Genomic DNA, 21,707 nt, shown 5'->3' with positions numbered 1-21,707 from the left:
AGCCAGGCCCTGTGTCACCGAGCTGGGGACCAGCCTGCCCAGAGGCACCATATGGGCTGGAGCTGGCTTTCCTCCCCTCGGTACCAGTTTCACCCCAGGTCTGAAGAAGAAAAGAATTGAGGATAGATGCTAAATTGCAGTGGGGGAATGAAATGAATAAGAACCTGGTAGGGTCTGATGGGTGATGTTGGGAGAAAAGGGATGAAACACTGAATTCTCCCTGAGCAAAAAAGAAGATGCGATGCATTCATTTTGGGGGTGGGGGTCTGGAAAGGAGAAGGTCTTGGCTGACCCCCAAAATGGAAAGTCTGGACCTGGCAGGAGGCCACAGCCTAAAAACCCTGCATGGAGCCTTGGCATCGTGTTTCCCACTGGCCTCCTGAGCCAGGCTGTGCCTGCAGGTAACTGTAAACTACAGAGAAAATCAGAGATTAAACAACAGCATCTACTTCAGGCTTTGCTCCCTCACCCCGTACAAGGCAGCAGCACGTTTTGATGAATACGAGCTCAGATAAGGAGCAGCCACAGCAAAGGGGCTGGTCCGCTGCGAACACGTCCTTGCTGCGCTACACGTGGAAAACATTTTTTTTTTTGTAAAAGGTTATCGGAGCAGAGCGCTCGAGGACGCGGCCCTTGGCGGGGAAGCTGCCATAGCCAGCTGCCTTGGGACTGCTCCGACGGGCTGTTAGATTGCATTTCTTTTCCCCAATACACCAGGTGTCCGCACGCAGGGAAGAGGCTGTTCCTGCTGGGCAAAGCCTATTCCTCCGCAGCACACGGGGGGTTTCACTGCTCCACCGGGATGGCTCAGGATGATTCGCCCAGGCTGCTGCAGATATTAGGAACAGCTGCTGCAAATCCTGTTGGTATATAAGGGAGATTCAGAGTTAAGATTTGCTGTTTTGCCTGGCTTTTGCTTGATTGCCCTGTGCTGGGAGCCCTTTGCAAGTTTCCTTGTGCCTCGGTGCTGGTGGAAGGCAGAGGCTGTACCCCTGCAGAGCCTGGCCCCTCGATGGCAGTGCTTTTGGGGAGCAGTTTGGAGAGCTGTCAAAGCTCACACCTTCCCACCCGTTTGCCCTCCAAGGATTGAGACCCAGGGTTTCCTCCAAGGAGGCTGCTCAGGAGGCCTTGGGCTTGGCATGTGCTCCATGCTGGGACAGATAACGCCGCAGGAGATCCACGGGAACCGGCATGGGCTGCGGGAGGTGGTGGCCGGAGCTCCGCAAAGCCGGTAGCCATGGGTGCGTGTTGGTGTGGCTCCCACATCAGAGAGCCTGTGATGGAGAGGAAGGTCCTGCTGGAAGGTGGAAATGGTCCTTGGTCCAACCTCACAGCAGGGAATGGGAGGTAACCGGTGGGGGAGCGGGGCGGTAATTGCCCCCTCTCCTCGGGCAGGGATGGAGGTCTGGGTGATGCTGGGGTGGACTTTCCTCTATTTGTGAGAACATTTGTTCAGCAGAATGTATCTGCTCAGGGTGGGGTGATGTAGGGGTGGGGTGAGGTAGGGGTGAGCTGCATCCAAGGTGTCCTTCTGCGCTTGATTTTGGTAACTAACAGAGAAACTTCTCCGAGAAATGGCAAGCTGAAGGGCAGTAACATTTCCAGTGTTAAATTCTTCCTTCGGAGCAAGTTAGTGAGTTGGGCTTCGGGGACTGAAGTCTGGATGTGCTGTCACACTTCGCTTCAACCTGGTCTCCCTTGCTTTTGGGGCTGTGAAGTTTTGCTTTTTTTTTCTGCCAGAACATTACAGGAAACAAAAATGACAAACTTTTCAAGAATTGTTTATCAATTCAATTCTCTTTTTTTGCCAAACAGTCAGCGCGTTCAGACATAACATAAACTTCTCCGGGCGCAGAAGGCGGGGACTAACCTGTGCTCTCAGGGCAGCCCTCTTTCTGGGCAAAGAGGATGTTTGGGGTGAATGCTCTCCTTGTATTTAAAAAACAAACTGGAAAAGCCTCATGCTCAGGACCAGTGTTTTAGTGCAATGTAACTTGTTTTGTAATGTTAGAGAAATATAACTTGTTTTTTTCTGTAACTCAATCACCCTGGCAGCAATGGGTTTGCCAGCAATTAAAGCTCCCTTGCCCAGAGCAGCAAACGGACTAGAGAAGCTGCAGCAGCTGAAAGCCTGCTCCGTTTGGATAAAAAGGTATGTCCTGTGTTTCTGGGTTGATATATGGGCCTCGAGGTCAGCTGGCCTCTCTGAACACCCAAACTGTATCCCAAATTCAGGGATTGTATCGTGTAATGAAGACTCGAAGCAATTTTCCACTTTTTTACTGCAGACCCCTTACCGCACGCAATTGTTCCTGAAACAGAGCTCCACGTGCAAAGTTGTAATCCCTGAGGAGCAGGAGTTCATTTTTTCAATGGAAGGAAATAATTTGTCAAATTATGAGAGGTTTGGGGAGGAGCTCATTCTTCTGTCAATAGATCCCATCACTAGGAGCCAATAAAAAACTGTGTGTATTCAGACAGGCAATTCAGTGTATTCAGACAATTGATTTTTGGCTGTATCATTACACACAGAATGAAGAAGTTGTGGAATTCAGCACCAGAAAAATCTCAGAACAAATATTTAGCACTATTAAAGAACAAAAGAAATGGGGGAGGATGGAAAATAATCACTTTCAGGGTGCGAAATGACTTTCCGATAGGGCTACGGAAACACTTTGTCAGATGAGAAAACCCTGTCTGATGACGAGAGGGAAGGTTTAACAGCAGGTCAGCCAGCCCCTGCCCTGGGCACTGCACAGCTCTCAACATGGACTTGGCATTATCGTTCCCTTCAATCTTGATGGCTAATTCCTAGGGGAAGGATTTTGCTGGAGATACGTACGGGCTTGCTCTTTCATGGGCTGGAAGCGGTAGCGGCTGATGCTGATGGCTCCAGAGAATTTGGAGGCAGATGCGGTGTGACCCATCTACCACTTAGCATCCTTCCAGCCTCAGGTCCTGGAATGGGAGGAGGGGAAATCAGCACAAGCAGCCTGGTGGGTTCGTCGTGTTGTCAAAGATGGGGATGGCTCCGGAGGCAGCGATGCTGGGGACGCCCAGGCTCAGGATGCCATCGAAGGGGGTGTAGTACAAAAAGGATCCAGGCTCAGGCCAATGGTTTGGTTGCTGACCTGGATGTTTCCAACCTTGGTAGAGAAATGGAGGGAATGAGACACGCAGGATTCTGGAAGAATCTGCCCCAAAGGGAGCAGGGAACCCTGAGGAAACTCAAAACCAAGCTGCGAAGAGCTCGAAACGCAACACTGCTGCATCCCCACCGTGGCAGAGAAGGCGGCTGAGGGGAGAGCAGGGAGCAGGCAGTGCCTGTGGCACACAGTGGGGTACCGGCTGGGTACTGGGGTGTACTGGGCACAGGGTTGGGTGGCAGCGGGTGGCCGCTCTGTTGTAGCTCTGCTTGGCGGCAGAGGGCACCAAACGATGCGGAGATCCTCACCGTGTTCTCCAAAAGCAGATGAAGACCAGCTGGAGGGATGGATCTGGAGGCTTTTAGTTCTGGTTTGCCTGTTCCTGATGCAGCTGTGGCTGGGTTAGGATTCCTGTTCAATAAAATCCCCAAAGAGTTATGCTTGTGGCCAGAAAAATGTAAGATTTTAATGTCTGTTGTTTCGAGATTCAAGTAAGGCTGCATTTGACTCCCTGCGTGCAGAGGCTCTACCTGGGCTCACGATGAGCTTGGGCTATGCAGAAGCATTAAATGACTCATAAGGAGCACTAAAATAAAGTACCCAGCAGCACCAGATGGACTGGTTGGTGGGTGGACAGCTGGTGGTTGGAGTGGTTGTGGTCGACTGCGAAGGCAGAAGAGTTGGGTGGTGACCTTGAACCCCCCCCGCAGAGGAGGGCCGCAGCTGAGGCGGTGCAGGACTGCTGACAGGAGTGTTTTATCCTTTGCTGCTTCCAGTGATTGGCAGCAATTCGTGTGCGAAGAGACAGTCCCTCTAAAGGCAACATGAGATGTGCTGGAGGTAATTCATATGATACCCTGAGCAATCTAGGTCATAAACAACAGGAGGCCGGCACCTCCAAAAGCTGCCTTGGCTCTAAGAAGGCACTCAGATGGCTCTGAGTGGGCAAACAAATCAATCCCTCTGTGTGGATCCCTGTCGGGAATGCAATGGCCGCTAGGCCGGGAGACTGTTGCAAATTATACGATCTATTCTGATGGCCAGGTGCCTGAAAGTCTGTGGGAACTGTGTGAGATTAGGCAACAACACTTAGGATGCATTTAACTGTCGTAGGGCTCACCCCCTGGGCCAAACAGGACCGTATATGAATTTTCAGACTTTCTGTATGGCAAAGGACTTTGCTGACTAAGCTCAGGAACCGCCTTAACTTTATCTGTGCAGGCTTGAAAAGCTCAGCCTGAAAAAAAAAAAATCACCTTACTGAGCTATAGCTTATCTTAGTAACTGCAGATTAAGGAAGCAAACTTGTTTTCCAGTCCCTGTTCCTGGTCTTTCCTGTCCCTCCCATAAAGGCGTTATCATACATCATACAGTTGCTTTATTAGAACCTTCAGATGAAAGGCACATAGGCACAGAGAGGCACAGTTTGAGGCTCCTGAGGTGTCAAACCCCTATGATTTGATGTAAGAATATTTGCTGAAGTTGACAAGGAAGCCCCCCGAGATGTAGGCTGATCCTTGCTGAGCTGGTGGTGGGTGGACTTTGGCTGGGGTAGGACCTCTGGGTGGTCAGGCCAGCTCTTTCCACCTGCTGTGGGTGATCCTGGACGGTGACCAACACCTTTGGCGGCCTCGGTCTGTGGTTACTAAATCAGTGAACGTTATTCTCTGACTGGGCTGCCTAGATAGTGGCTGGACCACATGGACCACAAAGCTTCCTAGTTGTACAAGGGCAAGTGCAGAAAGGGAACTGGTTTGATTGCGGCTCGCTCGTGTGAAAGGCGAGCGGCTGTGAGCCGACAGACGGCCAGGGGTACGTCTGTGGCATGGTGCTGAGAAAAGCTGTGAGAAATGGTGCTTTCTGATAAACTCCCGATTAAAAGATGGGTGGGATTCTGAGAAAGGCTCTTGGGTCGTCTGAATCCTTCCCTGTTGAGGAACACAGATAACATTGTCTTGAGAACAAACAGCATCACATTAAAAGAAAAAAGAACAGCACTATCAATTTTTTTTCCTTCTATTGGGAAACACTCCAAATTTCATTTGACTCCTGGGCTCAGAAGGAACATTCAACCAAAACCACAAATGAACTTGGCCAGATAATAAACAAAAGGTGAAATCTGACAAACAATCAGGCTTGCTGAAATCAACTTTGCGCATGAGGGTCGTTTGGTTTTTTTAACCTTTCACTGACTCTGTGTTCATTTGCTCTCTAGTCTTACACTGCCACCTTCTACTTCGGAGCCCAAGGAGCTGCAAACAACATCAGCTGCTCTAACGAGCTCCTGCATCGATAGCGGGAGACTCTGGAAAGTTTCCATTTCACTCCAAAACACTTTCTGGATTACAGCTTCATTTTCTCAGGGTAGTAGGACTTCAAACTGACCTAAGCTGCTTCAGAAGCTGGCTCTGTAGCTGAATGCTCCTTACCAAAAATGTTTTACTCCTTTCTGCCAGCTTTGTCCTAAGCCACGAGCACTCTGTTGATCCAGAACAGCTCAGCTGGTGCGCACACTTGAAATTTGGTACTTGGTGTAATTTAAACGCTTACCCATTTTCAGTCATTTTCGTTCATGGTGCGTATTGGGTATTGGCCTTTGTGCCTCTGAGTCTTTCACCTGATAAAGTAACCGTGTGATGTATTATAATGACCAGCTGAAACCATCTCTTATACAAATTAAGGATGCTAATAAACAGACAATGGGCACATCTTTCAGCGTTAACCAGAAAATACCCGTTTATCACATTCTTGATCGCTGAGTAACACTTTATCATTTAACTGGATACTTCCTTCATTGCAAAGAACAAATTTGAACACAACTTAAGCCTATCCTCTACTCAGTTCTTACAGTTTAATATAAATTGTGAACTAAATGTGCTCCAGCCCTTCCACGTCTGTGGAGACTGCTTCTCAAACAAGCCTTGAAAATATCGATCTCCCTTTGGAAAGTCAAGTCCCCTTTCTTGCAAGAACATTGGGTTTTGACCTGGTTATCAGCCATGCTACAAACAAATTGTCCTTGATTAAACTATAGGGTACCTATTAGGATTCATATGACTCATATTTATTATACAACAGTCAACAGGCCTCACGTGGTGTGTGTCTCCGGCGGGGACAAGAGGTGCCTTTCCTGAGACATGTGCCTGGACCTCAGCACTTCTGTAACAGCTGGGTAACCTTGCCCAGCCGTCTGCAGTCTCCTCCACGTTCCTCTCCCCTCAGCACCTCCAGCATGTCTTATCCGGCAATGTGGAGCTTTCCCCCATCCTAACACAATCCTTAGCCCTGCTCACCTCTGCGGGAATGCGGAATTACGGGTGGAAAAGTGGAAGCTGGCTTTGTGTAGAGGGTGGCAGGATCAGAGCTTCCTCTGTCTCGTGCTGCTCAGGAACTTTCCTGTTTTGTGCAAGGAAGAGCTAACGCAGGTATTCAAGAGCGATTTGCTTTTATCTCTTGGTTCCAGCTATGCCACCTGGAAAAAATGCCTTTATATGAATTTTTTGCACATTGCTGAGGTCTGTACGTACTGCCTCTACACCGCGGTATCACAGCCCATGGCTCGGCACTCCATATCCTCTCTCTCACCTCCTTTGCTTCTCTGTCCTCTCTTCTCTTGCACTTCCATCAACTCTTAGCCCCCATCTCCAGCTCTGCCACACCTTTACTGCCACTCACCTCTCCACGCTCACTTTGCCTCCATCCCTTTACCTGTCAAGGAGGTTTTAATTTAATTTTCATTTCTCACAGGGCTGGAGGATTACCAGGATTACAGCCAACAGAATTCCAAGTCACCCGAAACAACAGGCATTTGAGTGCCTGTAGCACCAGCTGCTACTCAGCATGAGACGACCTGCGGAGAACAACATGGCTTTGCAGCGGTTCTCCTTGCTGTTAGATCTCCGCAAAACACAAACTGCAGGAGGAGGCTGCCTGCGTGGGAGGCCCCGGCCGCAAGGCGCTGATGAGGTCGTGACAAGGCAGAAACTGCTTCAAATCCCACCATAAATCCAACCCAAACCCGCTACGCCTGAATTTCAACCAGCTGCCTGCTCTGTACGCGATGCTAAGCTTTGTTGTAATGCTCTCCTTTTAACTCTTGTCATAATGATTAATCTCGCCTAATCTTTGTCTGTGGCTCTATAGCTTTCCGCTCTTCTGAACGAGCCAGCGAAGACAAAAGTGTCCACGCAGCAGCTGCTGCTCAGGGCTCACGTGGAGACTTTGAATCAACGTACAGAAGAACCGCAGAGCTGCCCTCACCGCTCCAAACCTCCACGGCCCTGATGGCAGGCAGGGTGACTGGGGGACACATGCTCGCCGGGAGCAGCAGCCCCTACTTTACCATCCCTGGGGCTGACAGGTGAAGCTGACAAATCTATTGCTTGCAGTGCTCAAGCTCACGCTGGAGTCGGGCAACGCTGCCGGCCATACCCAGGTTAATTGCTATGGTGTTGAAGACCGGAGTCAGGACGCATCAATAATCACACAAAATAATTTAGCAGACTGGCAGTTCTTCCAGGAAGGCATAAAAGAAAAACTCAATTAAAGTCAGTTATAAGGGAGGCAGCTGGGGGAAAGTACCAGAGTGTCAGGGCAGGCCCAGCGTGGAACAAACAGGTAGGACGTGAAGGCTCGAGCAGCCACAGTTCGACGAGAGCTACACCGGCAGGCAAAGACATAATATTTATTAAAAACAGACGTAGTATGTATAAAATACAGCCTCTCTGCAGGGGCACGGTACCCCTGGCACAGAGGCCGAGGCCCCGGCTGCCCGCCAGCCTCTCCGCCACAAGATGGCGGCGGCGGGATGTACCACTCGCCTCCTCCTCCCCTCCGGGAAGGGCAACCTCTCCCCCGTCGTCGTCGTCGTCCCCCCCGCCCCAACCTGTCGGTGGCACCGCCCACTTCCGCTCCCGCGCCGGAAGCCGGAAGCGCTGGGCGGAGGGAGGGTCCCGGTTGCGCGGCGGTGAGTGCGGGGCGGGGGCGGCGGAGCCGGTAACGGGGCCGTACCCTCGTGTCTCGTTGAGGGGAGGCAGGTTCTGCCCGCCCTGCCGCTGCCCCCGGCGTTCACGGCCTCTCCGGTGGGCGATTGACAGCCGTTACCCGCCGGGCGGCGGCGGCGGCGGCGGCGGGGGGGGGGGGCGGCTCGACCGGGCCTCGTACCGGGACCCGCGGGGGAAACCCCGTTCCGCCGTCTCCGTGGGCCGCAGCCTCCTGGTTGCCGTTCCCCTCACCGCCCAGGACGGGCCCGGTGTTGGCGGAGCGCTCTCCGCCGTGTCCCGGTTGGAGAGCGGTCCCGGGCTGGCCTCGCTCCGCGGCTCCCCCAGGGTGCTGGGACGGGGAGGCCTTGGGTGGGCACCCCCGGGGCTGGGGGAAGCTTTCTCTAACCGGGGACAGAGCACCGGGGGGGTGACCGGGGTGTAGCAGTCCGGCGGGCAGCCCCTCACCGGTGCCCCAGCCTTTCTGAGCCACGGGGACCCGTGCGGTTCCTTTCGGAGAGGCCAAGCATCACCTCGCTGGCTGTGTTTACCGGAATGCTGCTAAAAAACGGTGAGATCCGGGAGGTGAGAGCCCCTGCCCAGTGCTGGCGCCCAGCCAGAGCCGAGGCAGTGCCCAGCTCTTTGCACCCACCCTCTCTGGGGACTGTTGGGAAGCTTCCCCCAGACCATCAGTGACCTCCACGCCTGCACGGTGGCAGGGACTGAGCTTCTCGTTTGCCACTATTCCTAATTTTTCCCTCTTACACTCCGCAAACCTGATTAATAACAAAAAACCCCAAAACATAAGTTTATTTCTGTTTGCAGAGTGATGAAGTTACGTACGTAGGTAGTAAGGGAGGTAATTTCCCGGCTTTTAGGTGGCTGTTACTCGGACGGGTTTGGCTGGATCCTGGGCAAAGAGATTTGGTAACGCTGAGCCTTACCTCGTCATTCTGTGTTACGTGCAGAGGCTGACACAACGCTCCCAGAGCGAGATCGTTGGGATGTTTCACCCAGGTGAAAGGTAGAAGAGCCACAAGCAATTGGGACGCCGACGAAATCCCCATCAGCTGTTTGGTATGTCCCTTTCCCTCTCAGTGGGAGTGCACTGCTCCCATGTTTCTCACCCGTTTTTTAGCATACTCCCGCATTATTGCATCCCACATCTTAAAACCTGTGACATGAACGTCTGATATTTGTTAAATATTATTAGACAGCCTGGATTATGTGGAATAAGTCATGGACGTAGTGCAGAAAATCCATTATTTCTCTGATTTCAGTAATATTCTTAAAATCACAAGTATTGGATCGAGTTCACCTTAAATGAATAATGCCATCACTTCGTGTTTTCTAAGGGTAACAGCAGTAAGTGAGGGAAGCGTTGGCACCATGTAGCTAGAAAGCAAAACGTGGAAAGAAAACACGTCAAATGAGATGGGAGCCGAGGAACTGGAGAGGTGGTGAGGTACAGGAAGACAAGGGTGGCGATGGTGGTCCCACCAGTGAGTGTGGGCCGTGGGTGGTTGGATGCGAGCAGATCGGGGAAGTTTGCTCAGCAGAACGGGAAGCTGGAATGGGACGACGCAGTGAGAAGCCAGCTGGAGTTTTGAGAGTCAGGGTGATGTCGCCCTGCTATCGAGTGGCTGTGAGTAGGTGTTTCCTTGACAAAACCGTCTGGCACACACAAGTAATCCTTCCAAATACGCTGTGAAAAGGAAAAAAGTCAGTTGCCAAAGCAGGAACAAGTAGATCTGTTTTCCTTCTCACTCTGCCCTCAGTCTCGCTGATTCTTTATAGCACAGGGGAACTTCTCTGGTGTAGCCGTTTCAAGCAGTTTAGCAAAGCTGGTTTTAAATCACTAATCGGATTAGTACCTATTTGGAGCTGGCTTTGGAAAACCTCATCTTTATTTGACTTCCTTTCCCCCTCCTAAGAGTCTGCAGCTCCTCTGGGAGGATGGACACCCTGAGGAACCGGACGGTGGAGGAGCTCCAGGAGCTGCAGGAAAATGCAGAGGAGATCGAGCGCCTGGCCCTGGAGTCCCAGGAGGTACGCGGGGATGGCGTGACACGGGCTGGGCTTCGTTAGCATTTCACCCACGCTGACTGTCACGTCTCCTTCCGCAGGTTCAGGAGCTGCAGCTGGAAAGGGAGATGGCCCTTGCCGCCAACCGGAGCTTGGCTGAGCAGAACCTGAAGTTCCAGGCGCCGCTGGAGACGGGGCGCACCGACCTCTTTAACAAATACGAAGAGCTGCAGAAGCTGGCTGAGCGGTGTAAAGAGCAAAAGGCAAAACTGGGTAAGCATTTGCAAACCTTGCATGCTTTCCGATGGAGTCACGTGGGCTGTAGTTAGTGCAACATCCTTCCCTTTTGCTTCTGCTTCCCTTGGCCATGTTGAGCAGAGAAACTCTTGAGGGTGGTGGCAGAAAGGACTCTGCTGCCTATAAAATCTATATTCTTCTGTTTCCTGGTCAAACTCAGTTGGACAGATCAAGGATGCTATCCCAGCAAAAAACCCTTCTAGCGCAGCAGTGGCTAAGGTTCTTTCCTCTTCAGATTTGCTCCTTGCATCAACAGTTTCCAAGGCAGGAAGGCATTCCTGTGAGAGTGCGACAGGGCTGTTTGCTAATGATTTTTCCCTGTTTTGTGTTTAACGTTTTGCTCTGCTGCTCTCTTTGTTTCCCCAGAGAAATTTTCAGCAGCAATGCATCCTCAGACCTTGCTGGATCTCCTGCAGGTGGAAAGCCAGAAAATTGAAGAGGAGTCTGAGGTGAGCTTAAGGTTTAAATCCATTAGCAATTCAAGTGATTAGTCCTCAAAGACTTGTAATTACACTCCCAAACCTAATCCCTTAAATCAAGGATTATCTCTTTGGAGTTTGGTGTTCTTGCTCCGAAAAATAGGATTGCCCTTTGTTTGCTTGTGTGTGGTGCGATGGTCCTCTGTGTGTCTCTGAGAGAGACGTAAATCCTAAGCTGGGCTTGGGGAAGAGGAGTAGAGGGATGCAGTGCTGAACCCGAGGCTGTCTTCTCTTCCAGAAAATGGCCGAGAAGTTCTTGGAGGGTGAGGTGCCCCTGGAGACATTTCTCGAGCAGTTTTCCGTGATGAGGAAGTTGTCCCACTTGCGCCGGGTCAGAGTTGAAAAGCTACAGGAGATACTGAGGAAGTCAGAAGCGTCGCAGGAGCCCGGCAGGGACTCTCAGCAGCCGCCACCGCCTCCTCACGTACCTGGGCCCACAGACCCGCCGAAGCCACAGCCTTTCCCTTCAGGGGCTCCTTCCTTCCCTTTGCCCTACAGCCCGGCCCCAAGCATGCCGGTCGGCCCCACAGCCCACGGAGATCTCCCTCCTGCTCCTTTCTCTGGCTCCCCGGTCACCGTGGGACACGTTGCTTCCTCTCAGCCGAGCACCCAGCCCATGTTTCCCTATAAGCCTCCTTCAGGTCCCGGATACCCGCCGGCGCAGGCTGCTGACTCCGTGCCGGGGTATCCCAACCCTCCCTCGGGAGGCTCGTCTCCAGCTCCGGGCTATTCCTGGTCTCCGTCCAGGGGCCCACCTCAGCCCCCACCGTTTCCTGGCTCTCACCCCTCTCCTCCGCCACCCAGACCCGGGTACCCTGCCTACTTTCCCCCTGGGGCAGGGAGACCGCAGTGTCCCTACCCGACCCAGTCCCCTCTCCCTAGTTTCCCAATCCCCGCACAGCCTCCCTATCCTCCTGGACTGCCCCCGCCCTTTGGGTACCCCCCGCCTCCAAACCCTCAGCGCCCTGCTTGGCCTGGCTACTAAATCAGGACTGCTGGGAGAGCGTCCTTTGCTGCTCCCTCCTCTTTTTGTGGACTGAGGAAGAAGAGCAAGCCGAGAACATTGCTCTTCGACCCATAGGTGCAAAAGCATTACGCAGGGTAAGAGACAGTAGCGGCTCCGGGCGTCAGGCGGGCTGGCGCTGTCCCCGCGGGCTGCAACTCTTTAAGTTGGGTTTGTGACGATCGCTGGTGCGCTGACGTGTTCACTTCCAAATCGGCTCATCCAGGCTCCGGTGTGAAAGCCAGGTAGTCATCTGGGTACTCGGCTGGGGTACGCGGGAACGATGTGCACTGATTGCAGCCGCTGAGAGCCGAACCCCCTCATCTGCGTGTGCGGGAGCGTGCGTGGGTGAGTGAGAGAGACCGCTCCGTGTGTGCCTGTCCTTTGCTATGTGGGTAACAGATGTAGTATCATAATTCTAAGCCTTTTCACAGTTGTTCAAAAGACACGGTGGGAATCTCTGACAGTATTTCTGACACAAAATACTCACTGCTTTCCAAGGACCTTCCTGGAAGCGGGAGGCAGAGCCCGCCCGGCTTGCAGGCGATTTGTAACTGCTTGTAGCAGGGAGAAGCAGCTAGCTCACCCCTTGGGCGGGCCAGGCCTTGAGATCCGTGTCTGTCTTTACCGCTGCTGCTTTTGTCCAGCACAGGAGCCTTTCCCAGGCTTGGCCGGCTGTGCGCTGTCTCGCCAAGGGCACGAAGGCTCTGGTAGCTCCCCAGAGTTCAATGCATGGATATTATCTGTGCTTTTGAAGTAAACTGGGCCGGCACGATGTCTCAGGCTGCTGCTGCTTTGGGGGCACGTGCCTCAGGTCACAGGGAGGAGCGGGAGTCGGTGCCTCCTGCCCAGCTTTGTGAAACGCTGGGGCTCGGCAGCCTCCTCCTGTATCCCCAGCCTCTCCTGCGGTGCCCAGGAGAACGGGGCGGTTATTCGGGGTGCTACAGTCTCCAGCCTTCCTCACATCCCCCTTCTCACAAAACACTAGGTAACGGATGGAGCCACGAGTTAACATTAATGGAAATGGGATTTGCTTTGCTCAGCACTTTATCCTACGAATCCTGCCTGTATCCCTGTAAGTTATTTATAAGGAAAGATTACTAATGGACTAGAACAAGGCAAATGCTTGTGGGGTTTGATGGAAACAATTCCATGTCTGTGGTTAATTACAGTAATAAAACTTGATGAATTGCATTGCGGGGTCACGGCAGTGGTTGCTTTCGGAAATGATGGGGCATCCAGCTGACACTTTCTATTGATCATTTTATGCCCTCCTGGCATCCTTACACCAACTTCCTCTTGATTTTGTCAATAAAACCTTTCACCCTCTTGCAGGACCGTCTTCTTCAAACTCCTCTTTCCTGCTTTCTTGTTTTCATCTTTCCTAAGGGGCCCATTTGTGTGGGGCTCTTCTGCATCAGCCCATCTCTCCCCTCCTTTGGCACCGTCTTGCGTTTTCCCTCCCCAGCTGGCAAGTAGATGGTCTACAGCACAGCACTGGTAGCGTTGGAAAGAAGAGAACAAGATGTAATTACTAGAAAAACCAATTTTATTACAACGGTTATTGCTTATTAAATATCTCTGACTTGTTCTCGGTATTTCTGCCTTCCCCGTGCTCCTCACATCCATGCTTTGCTTTATACATCTGCCCAAATCTCACGCCATCCCACACAAACACAGCCAAGCGCGTGTCTTTGCAGCTTCCCTGGGAACCCGGCAGACGCGGGTCTCGCAGTCTTTCTCGTGAAGCTCAGCACCCCGGTATCGGAGCGCCTGACAGACAGCAGCTGATTTCGCTTTCAGCCTGGCCCAGGTGGGAGGAGGAGTGTGGTTATCCTGGTTTTGAGAGACGAAGAAGTCTGCAAACCCCCTCTAAACGGCCATGAGCGTGGCTGCTCAGCTCTCAGTGCAGGTATGAAGCCTGCTGCAACCCAGCTGCCTCTTAGACTCATGCAAATAGCTTTAAAACCCCGCTCCACCTTGCACTCTCCCACGAGGGAGTCTCAAAAGCAAGAAGCAGCTTTCTCGGAAAGGTGCTTGCGTACCGGGGCGCAGCCGAAGCTGAGCTAGGCTGGGTTAGAGCTGAGCCGTGCGTGCCTGGTGCCCAGTGTGAGCAGGTTCGGAGGAGCACGGGCGGGTTTGGCTCTGAGGCTGGCAGGGGTTGGGGGGACCTGGCCCCGGAGGTCTCCCATCACGCTTATGGGGGGGGGGGATGCAGGCAGGCTTTCTTCCGAGGTGAGCAGCGCAGGTATTTGTCATCTCTTCCGTCGGCTTCGTTCAGTTCATCGTTGCAGAGAATCGCAGAAGGGTTTGGGTTGGAAAGGACCTTCAAAGATCATCTTGTTCAACCCCCTGCCATGGGCAGGGACGTCTTTCGCTAGATCGGGTTGCTCAAAATTTACCTTTCTTGTGCTGCATCCCACCTCTGCCCGCAGGGCGGGAAAGCGGTTGACGAAGGAAACGAGGTCGCTTGCCGAAAATGCAAGAAAAGCCGCTACATCAGCAGTTGCACAGCTTTGCTGCCATGTGCGTGACCACCCTGGGACAGCACCGGGTGGTGGGCAGGAGCGGGGGGGGGGGTGGCTCGGCTGGGGACCAGGGCAGCCCGAGGGGGTCCCAGCCGTGGCGAGGGGCATCACACTCTGCGGGCAGAATGCAGGTCGTAGTCGCTGTCGGAGGAGTTGTCCGGAGGGTTGGAAGCTCTGGACATGCCTTCCAGGGCTGCGGGGGAATGGATGTGTCTCATTATGGCGGCTGGGGGTGCACCCCAGCCCCGGCACAGCCGCCTCCCCCGGTGTCGGCAAAAGTTTTGCCGTGACGCTCTTGCCCGGGCGGTTCATCCCCGCCGGCGCGCGTGGGAAGGGAGCACGGAGGAGCCATTCCCGGCATCCTCCTGCGCTTACCTGGGTAAGCCGAGAGGTAGGAGCTCTTCTGGGGGGGCTGAGCGTAGTCGTTGTCCCCCCCCTGCACCCGCTGCCCCTCTGCCCGCGGCCTCAGGGTGACGGTGCTGTTGCGGTGGAAGGAGACTGGAAGAAATGGTGGGAGAAGGGTCAGGATTGGGGAGGGGGGGGGCGAGGATTTGGGGCTGCAGCAGCAGGTTCGAGGCGATGCACCCACCCCGCTGCCTGGGAGGGGAAGGGGGCTGAGTAAAAGCGGGACCCGCTCCCGCGCTGCGAGCCGGGGCTCGGCTCTCCCGGCTGAGTTAATATCGTGCCCATGAGTCAACGTGGTGGCAGGAAGCGAGAGCCGGCGCTGGGCGCGAGCCCGCTCACACCTCCGCCCCACGGGGCTTCTTGCGGTCCGGGGGCGAGCAGCCCCCGCCGAGCCAGCCCCAAAACCAGTCCCAGCCCCGTGGTGGTGGTGGTGGTGGTGGGGCACCATCTCGCTGCTCCTCACCCGTCTGGTAGAGTCCCGTGGGGCCGATCCACTGGCGCTGCTTCTTTTTGGAGACTGGAAGGCGGAGGCGAGCGGTGAGAGGGGGATCTCTCCCAGGACCTGGCTAATGCCCCTGCCCCAAGCTTCGCTTCCTCCGGCTGCCTCCCCCCCGCCAGCCCCATATGCCATCCCAAATAATCTCCCCTGCCCAGTAATCCCCCCCCCGCGAGACCCTCCGCTTGCTCTTTTGTGTCCGCTCGCCGCCTAATCCCCACCGCAGCCTGCAAAACGCACCCCCTTTCCCCGGCCACCCCCCCCCTGTGCCCACACCGTGTGGGGCAGGGGGGATCTGTCAGGCTGAGCGGCATGTGCATCTCCCAAACCCCCCCCCTCCAAAAAGGGGATGGGGGGGAAGCGGCAGGGATGGATGCACGGAGCTGCCGCGTGGTGATTGCGGAGCAGGAGGAAGAGGAGAAGCTCCAGAGCTCGTCACCTACTTCTCTTCATCAGCCTCCTGTAGGCAGGAGGGCCGCAGATGAGCAGGAGGATGCCGAAGAGAAGCAGGGCCAGGCAGATGCTCACGATGGTGCCTGCGGCCGTGCCGGTGGGCTGCGGCTTCGAGTCCTGGCCTGGGGAGAGGACGGGTGTCACCGGACGAGACCCTTGTGCCCAGGCTGATGCCGGGAGCTTGAGCACCCACCGCCCTGCCGGGAGGGCTGCAGGGAGCCCCGGCAAGTTTCTCCCCATCCCCTGCCCCGAGCTCGCATCCTCTGCCCATTCCCGAGGCATTCACACGTGGAAATCCCAGCTCCCAGCATCAGCCGGGGATGCCCGGCACAGGGTGCTGCAGGCAGCGCTGCCCGTATCCCCACGGTGCCCCCGGGGAATCAAGCCCGGTACGGTGGCTTACACACGACTCTGGTCCGGGAGCAGGTCCGGGGAGCCCCGAGACTGGTGTGGCAGAGGTGCAGGTTGTGACCCTTACAGGTGACACCCATCGAAGGGGGGTCCCGGATCTCGGTGCTGGAGGAGAGGTTCCCACACCGCAGCTCCCGACACAGCTGCCTGCCCCGCTCGGCTCGTTGCGCAAAATTGTCACACAGCACACGCCACCGCCCCTCGTGAAAGACCTCGACGTCCCCTTCGCATGGCGTGGGGCCAGCCGCCAGCCTCCGCAGGGCCTGGGGCTGGGAGCCTGGGGGAGAGAGGCAGAGAAGGGGGGTCAGACCCACGGGGAGACATCACGGCCGCCTCCGTGGGGCTCGGCGTCCTGCCGGCGCGCGGTCCTCCTTCCGCCGGGACCAGCTCTCGGCACAGGGATGCTCACGGCATCTCGGCTTCCCCTTGTGCCGCCGGGACCGGGGGGATACGTGCGAGCCGTACCGGGGCCACGCGTTGAGGAGCTTTGAGCCGTCCCTCCGGGAAACGCAGCGGTGGAAGCCCGCTCTGCCAGCTGCCGCGGTGCAGCCCGTTAAACCCCCAAATCCCACAGGCGGGCTTTTAAGCTCGGGCAGATGGCAGGACCCGAAGCAAGCCCGCTCCTCGCCCCGCGGCTTGGCTCTCCGTGCTGCGGCACCGGCACCAAGCCGCTCCGCAGGGAGATGCTCGTGGCAGGGGAGACGTTCACGGCGGGGAGACGCTCGTGGCAAGCACCGGAGAAGTATGGACGAGCAGGGTGCTGGGCTCTGCCGCCATACCCCGCACGCCCGTGTTGGGTTTTGGGGTGCTAACACGGCGCTTGCTCTCCGCTGCTCTCGCTCCCCGGGTTTTCCTACTTGCAACGCTGCTGCGTTCGAAGCCCAGGGCTGGGGGTGCCGCTGCCAGGAACCGAGCGCACCGGGGAGATTTCCTGTTTTGCCTTCGCACGCAGGACAGCAAGAGCAGGAGTGGGTGGATGGGGTGTGGGGGGCAGATGGGGATTGGGGCTGTCGCATTGCCCGGGGCTTCAGCCGCCCGGCCAGCCTGCAGCCAGGCATCCAGCCCAGCGATATCCCCGGGGTTCTCACACCTCTGCAAGGGGGAAAGCAGCCCACGGCCCCGGAGCACGCCACGGGCAAGGGGCAAGCAGGGGGTCCGGGGAAGGAGCGGGGACCACGCTGGGGCGAGCTCTTACCCGAGCAGATGATGAAGGCAGGCTCTTCCCCCCGCCGGGCACTGGTCCTGTTGAAGCAGTCGAGGAGTGGATGGTTCTTGCAGGACTCCACCACCTCCCACCGGACCGGCAAGTGGCTTCCTCGCTCCGGCTTGGCGTAGCTACGGCTGTCGATGGAGGTGCCGCAGCGGAGATCCTGGCAGATGCGGGCGGCCAGCTCCGGCCAGATGCCCGGGCTCTCCGCCACGGCCCCCCACAGCCCCTGCCTGTGCAGCTCCACAAAGCCCGAGCAGCCAAAGTCCCCATCCACCAGCCGCAGCCTGGCGGGTCCTGGCAAGGGATGGGGGAAAAAAAAAAGCATCTCGTTACAGACCGAGACGACATTTCTTTCCGTTCTTGAGCAGAAAGTCCTCGAGCCCACCACATCTGAAGCTTAATTGCCCCGTCCATGCTGCAAACGCTATTAATGAGATCAGGCGATCTCGCAAGGCGGGGGGCGGTTTGATTTGCTGTGCATGCCCCCTGGTTTGGCCGTTGCCGTTCCGCTCCCCTCTGCCATGCCCGGGGCTGGGCAGGGACGGGGCTCTTACCGGTGGGCTCCGGCGTGGTGTCCGGCGGTGACGTCGAGGTCTTGGGGGTGGTTTTCACCGGCTCTGAAACAAGAAGAGAAAGGTGAGGTCAGGGCAGCTGGTCCCCTGGGACCGGGGTGGCCAGGGTGGGGGGGTCCAGGCTCACCGCTGCAGATGACGATGACATATTCCGTGCAATTTCCCGGCACCCAGTGGCACGTCGCCGGGGCGGCCGCCGGCCTCATGCACTTCAGCAGCCCTGTGTTTGGTGGTTCCTTCCTGCTGGTAAAGACGAGCTGGAGGGGTTTGGTGATGGGGGGGCCACAACCCAGCCGCTGGCAAACGCCGACCACGCTGGGCTCGCTCACGCCGTCCCGGCACACGCGGCTCCACCTGCCATCCCACTTCACCTCCAGCATCCCGGCACAGCGGCAGCCGCCGCCGATGAGCTGCAGGCTGGGCTCTGCGGGGAAAGCACGGGCGTTAGGGGCTTTCCTTCCCTTCGCAGCATGTTTTCCACCCCGGGGCTGGAAAAGCCCTTGTCGGCTCGTCGCTGCAGTCAGGCTTGCCGCTCGGCACCGGCGTGCGCCGCGGCGGCAGCCGGGGCTTCTCGCAAAGCGGGGCAGGAAGGAAACGGGGTGTTGGGGGGTGCACGGGCAGGCAGGGGGGCTTGCGGGGTATGTGCGGGTGCCGTGGGGTTGAGCTGGGACGCTAGGCTGCATGGAGCCCGTGATGCCGCAGAGCCAGCTTCCCGGCCGAGGCAGCTCTGGCAGCCGCCACGCTAACGAAGCCGCGGCCGAGGAGCTGCTAACGAAGCCGCGGCGCGGTCCCCGAGCCTTTGTCCCCGTGCACGCTCACCTCCAGCGCTCAGGGTGGCTCCTCCTTGGCCGGGGATGGCTGCAAGAGAGAGGGGGACAGGGCGTCAGTCCTGCTCCTCGCCCCGGGGGAGGTGGGAGCCCCCAGCCGAGGGCAGAGGCTCCCGGCTTTTGGCCTCTTGGTGGTTATTTTGGGGGAGAAAGGCGATTCTGGGGGCTCAGGTCAGCCTTTCGCCAGGGTAAAGATGCTGCCGGTGGAAAGGAGCCGGCGATGGCGGCCAGGAGCTCCCTGGCCATGCCATACTCTGCGCCGATCCGGCTGTAATTTTTGGGGGACACCTCTGTCCCCAAAGCTCAGCAATGGGGACAAAGCCCCAGGCTGGCCGCATGCCCCTCCCCGGTGCTTGGGGCCGGAGGAGGAGGAGGAGGCTGGGTCGTGCTGGCTTTTTCCTTAGCAATAGAAGACCATTTTCTGGCTTTCTCGGTGAATTTGCTCTCGCTCCTCCTCCTCACACCTTTAATTAAAATAAATAAATACAAACGACTTCATGCAACTGGCCATAGCGCTGCCTGCCAGGCTGCCCATCCATCTGCTGGTACACAATTATGGCTGAAAAAAGACAGACGAGGGCACCTGCTAATTACCGCTAACTAGCTAGCGTCACTACTGGTAGGAAGAGTACGGCCAAGCAGCGACGGATGGGGCCACCATCGCCGCAATGAGCCGGCGCGGCACGGTGCCTGCGGCTGCCCTCTGCGCCATGTGGACCAAGGGGCAGCCGGGGATGGCAGGAGCTGGCAGAGAAGGAGGATGGGGGGGGTGGCTGCCTGCCCCCCAGCACCCGTAGGCTCACTCCTGGGGTGCGACGAGAATCCTGGGGACCCCCAGAGCCGGGAGGGACCGGACACGCGTGGCTCTGGCCGAGGCGTGCCCGTACTCTCCTCGCCGCCCGCGTTTCGGTGTGGGCTCGGCGGTCCCGCTGCTGGGCACCAGCCCCTCTCCCCCTCCCCGGCCCGAGCCCCCGTGCTTGGGGCTTGCCCAGGACGGGCACGCGGGACCCCCGGCCCGGTGCCACGAGTGAGCCGAGATGGCGCATCGGTGAGCCCCAGCTGAGGGCACAGGGCTGAGCCCCCCCCAAAATACGCCCGGCTGCCTGGCAGCGGGAAAGCCGGGGGGTTTCGCCATGGGATTTCAGGGGTCCCGGGCTGCGGCAAGGCTGGGTCCCCTTCCACATCCCTAGCACCGGAGCCGCCGGCACAGCGGGTGCGCTGGGGTAAAGCAGCCATGGCCCCCACACCCCCTACCCCTTGGCCGCACTGACCCCCCCACCGTACTCACCCCACATCCCCAGCAAGACCAGCAGGCGCAGGGTGGGCAACCGGGCTGCCATCGGCACGGCCAGCCGCCTCCTCCGCCCCGGCGCTGGCGGCTGAGCGGGAGGCTGCCGGGGGCACCGCCGCCTCTGCTACCCAGCCCGGGGAAGGCAGGCAAGGGGGGACGGGCAGGAACAGGCTGTTTTTCCTCCCTCTGTGGTTTTCTGCGTCACATCTATGCTCGTTTGAAGTCTTAACCTGGCAGCTGCCTCCCCAGGTCCCGCTGAGCATGAGAGCAAGAGCAAAGGGGAGAGAAACCTGGGGGGGGCGAAGCCCCCCTCCATCCCATCCCAGGGTCCCCCCCATCTCTGCAGAGGGTGTGAGCCCGGGAGACGGTGAATGTACAGGGGTCAGGGGGACCCCAGCTCTCCCTTGGGTCCCCAAAAAGCCGCTGGTGACTGGAAGGCAGCGTGGCCAAGCGAGAGCCCGGGGCACCCAGAGCTGGCACCCGAAGGAGAGCCGGGGGGGGGACACGAGCCAAGGGGCGCGGGAGGTTTCTGGGTGGTCGGAGCTGGCGGCATTCACTGGGGGGAATCCCAGCCCCGGCAGCAGCTCCCTGGTGCCGGCGAGCTCTTTCGGGAGCCAGCACACTGGATTGCAACGGGAAAACGGGTGACAGCCACTAAACCCAACAGCCCAAGCTCCCACGAGCGCCGGATCCCACCCTCGCTGCCACAAGGAGACCTGTGGCCGCTCTCACGTAACGCCGGCCGCTGCCAAAAATAGCCTCCCCTTGCCGGCGGCTGCTTCCCTCCTCCTCTTTGCCGGCTTGCGTCGGCTCTGCCCTGGCTGCACCGCCACCCTCGCCACCGCCTGCGGTCACCGGTCGAGGCGAGCGGCACTGCCGTGCCGTGCCGGGAAATGTGCCGTGCCAGGCGCTGCCCATGCCGCCGGCTCCTGAAAAGGAGCTGATGCATGCCACACCATGCCGTGCCATGCCACGCCGCACGATGCCATGCCGTGCCATGCCACGCCGCACGATGCCATGCCGTGCCGTGCCAAGCCACCGCGTGCCCTGCAGGCTACGGCAGCACCCGAAGCGCCGTGATGGCCCCGTGGGATCGGGGAGGTTTCATCCAGACATGTGCCTGCTTCTCCCCGTTGCTGGCACCCCAGGGACACCATATACCCCTGCAAGGGCACGTGGGGCACAAAAGGTGATGGACTAGGGAAGGGAGAGGCTTTAATTGATTGTGCCCTAATTAATTCCTCCAAATCCAGGTCATGCATGCTAACGATGGCAGCTGTTTTCCATTGACCCGGTGGCATTTCTGCTGAAAGGAGAGCACCCAGCTGGGGCCTGGGAGGTGGTGTTGGGGGGGAAACTGGGCTTGTTGGGCAGTTTGGTGAGGTCAGGGAGAGCTCCTGTCCCCTCCTGCTGCCACCACCCTGGGCTGCTGCCCGGAGGGATGCTCCGGTCCTCAACCCTGGAGCGGGGGCTCTGCTCCTCTGGGAGTTTCCTGCCCCAAAACTCTCTCCGGGTTGAAGATTTTCCATGACTCAAGAGGAAGCTTGCTGGGGTGCGGTGAGTGGCGGGCTGCCAGGCGCAGGCA

General features: G+C 57.3%; 2 protein-coding genes across 4 annotated transcripts; one reads left to right on the top strand and one right to left on the bottom strand.

The window, feature by feature from the left end:
• The first annotated feature begins 8,056 nt into the window (after positions 1-8,056).
• Positions 8,057-13,123, top strand: VPS37C (VPS37C subunit of ESCRT-I). 3 transcript variants are annotated; one of them, XM_052811999.1, is made up of 6 exons: positions 8,057-8,112; positions 9,094-9,202; positions 10,060-10,174; positions 10,252-10,423; positions 10,814-10,896; positions 11,165-13,123. In XM_052811999.1, the coding sequence occupies exons 3-6, from the start codon at positions 10,082-10,084 to the stop codon at positions 11,909-11,911; spliced, it is 1,095 nt and encodes a 364-aa protein (XP_052667959.1). In that variant the 5' UTR covers positions 8,057-8,112; positions 9,094-9,202; positions 10,060-10,081; the 3' UTR covers positions 11,912-13,123. The 3 variants fall into 3 exon arrangements, with proteins under 3 accessions (XP_052667959.1, XP_052667958.1, XP_052667960.1); XM_052811998.1 differs by lacking the exon at positions 8,057-8,112 and having other exon boundaries at positions 8,284-9,202; XM_052812000.1 differs by lacking the exons at positions 8,057-8,112; positions 9,094-9,202 and adding an exon at positions 9,237-9,770.
• Positions 13,124-13,460: 337 nt separating this feature from the next.
• Positions 13,461-20,293, bottom strand: CD5 (CD5 molecule). The gene is made up of 10 exons (XM_052811991.1): positions 20,120-20,293; positions 18,824-18,862; positions 18,132-18,428; positions 17,987-18,049; positions 17,418-17,726; positions 16,215-16,499; positions 15,802-15,933; positions 15,326-15,379; positions 14,833-14,955; positions 13,461-14,650 (listed from the first exon to the last, which is right to left on the bottom strand). Exons 1-10 carry the CDS (start codon positions 20,169-20,171, stop codon positions 14,565-14,567), a joined length of 1,440 nt encoding a protein of 479 aa, XP_052667951.1. The 5' UTR covers positions 20,172-20,293; the 3' UTR covers positions 13,461-14,564.
• Between the last annotated feature and the right edge of the window lie 1,414 nt (positions 20,294-21,707).

The sequence above is a fragment of the Harpia harpyja genome, chromosome 16 (genome assembly GCF_026419915.1).
Source record: "Harpia harpyja isolate bHarHar1 chromosome 16, bHarHar1 primary haplotype, whole genome shotgun sequence".
NCBI classification, from domain to species: Eukaryota; Metazoa; Chordata; class Aves; order Accipitriformes; family Accipitridae; genus Harpia; species Harpia harpyja.
The sequence above is the reverse complement of the archived record's forward strand: the minus strand, read 5'-3'. Positions and strand labels throughout refer to the sequence as shown.

Coding starts and splice junctions, on each gene's coding strand:
- VPS37C (XM_052811999.1), top strand. CDS start 10,082: ATGGACACCCTGAGGAACCGGACGGTGGAGGAGCTCCAGGAGCTGCAG. Junction 10,175..10,251: donor TGGCCCTGGAGTCCCAGGAG/GTACGCGGGGAT, acceptor CTCCTTCCGCAG/GTTCAGGAGCTGCAGCTGGA. Junction 10,897..11,164: donor AAATTGAAGAGGAGTCTGAG/GTGAGCTTAAGG, acceptor CTTCTCTTCCAG/AAAATGGCCGAGAAGTTCTT.
- CD5 (XM_052811991.1), bottom strand. CDS start 20,171: ATGGCAGCCCGGTTGCCCACCCTGCGCCTGCTGGTCTTGCTGGGGATG. Junction 17,727..17,986: donor CACCACGCCGGAGCCCACCG/GTAAGAGCCCCG, acceptor ATCCCTTGCCAG/GACCCGCCAGGCTGCGGCTG. Junction 15,380..15,801: donor CAGGAGGCTGATGAAGAGAA/GTAGGTGACGAG, acceptor TCCGCCTTCCAG/TCTCCAAAAAGAAGCAGCGC.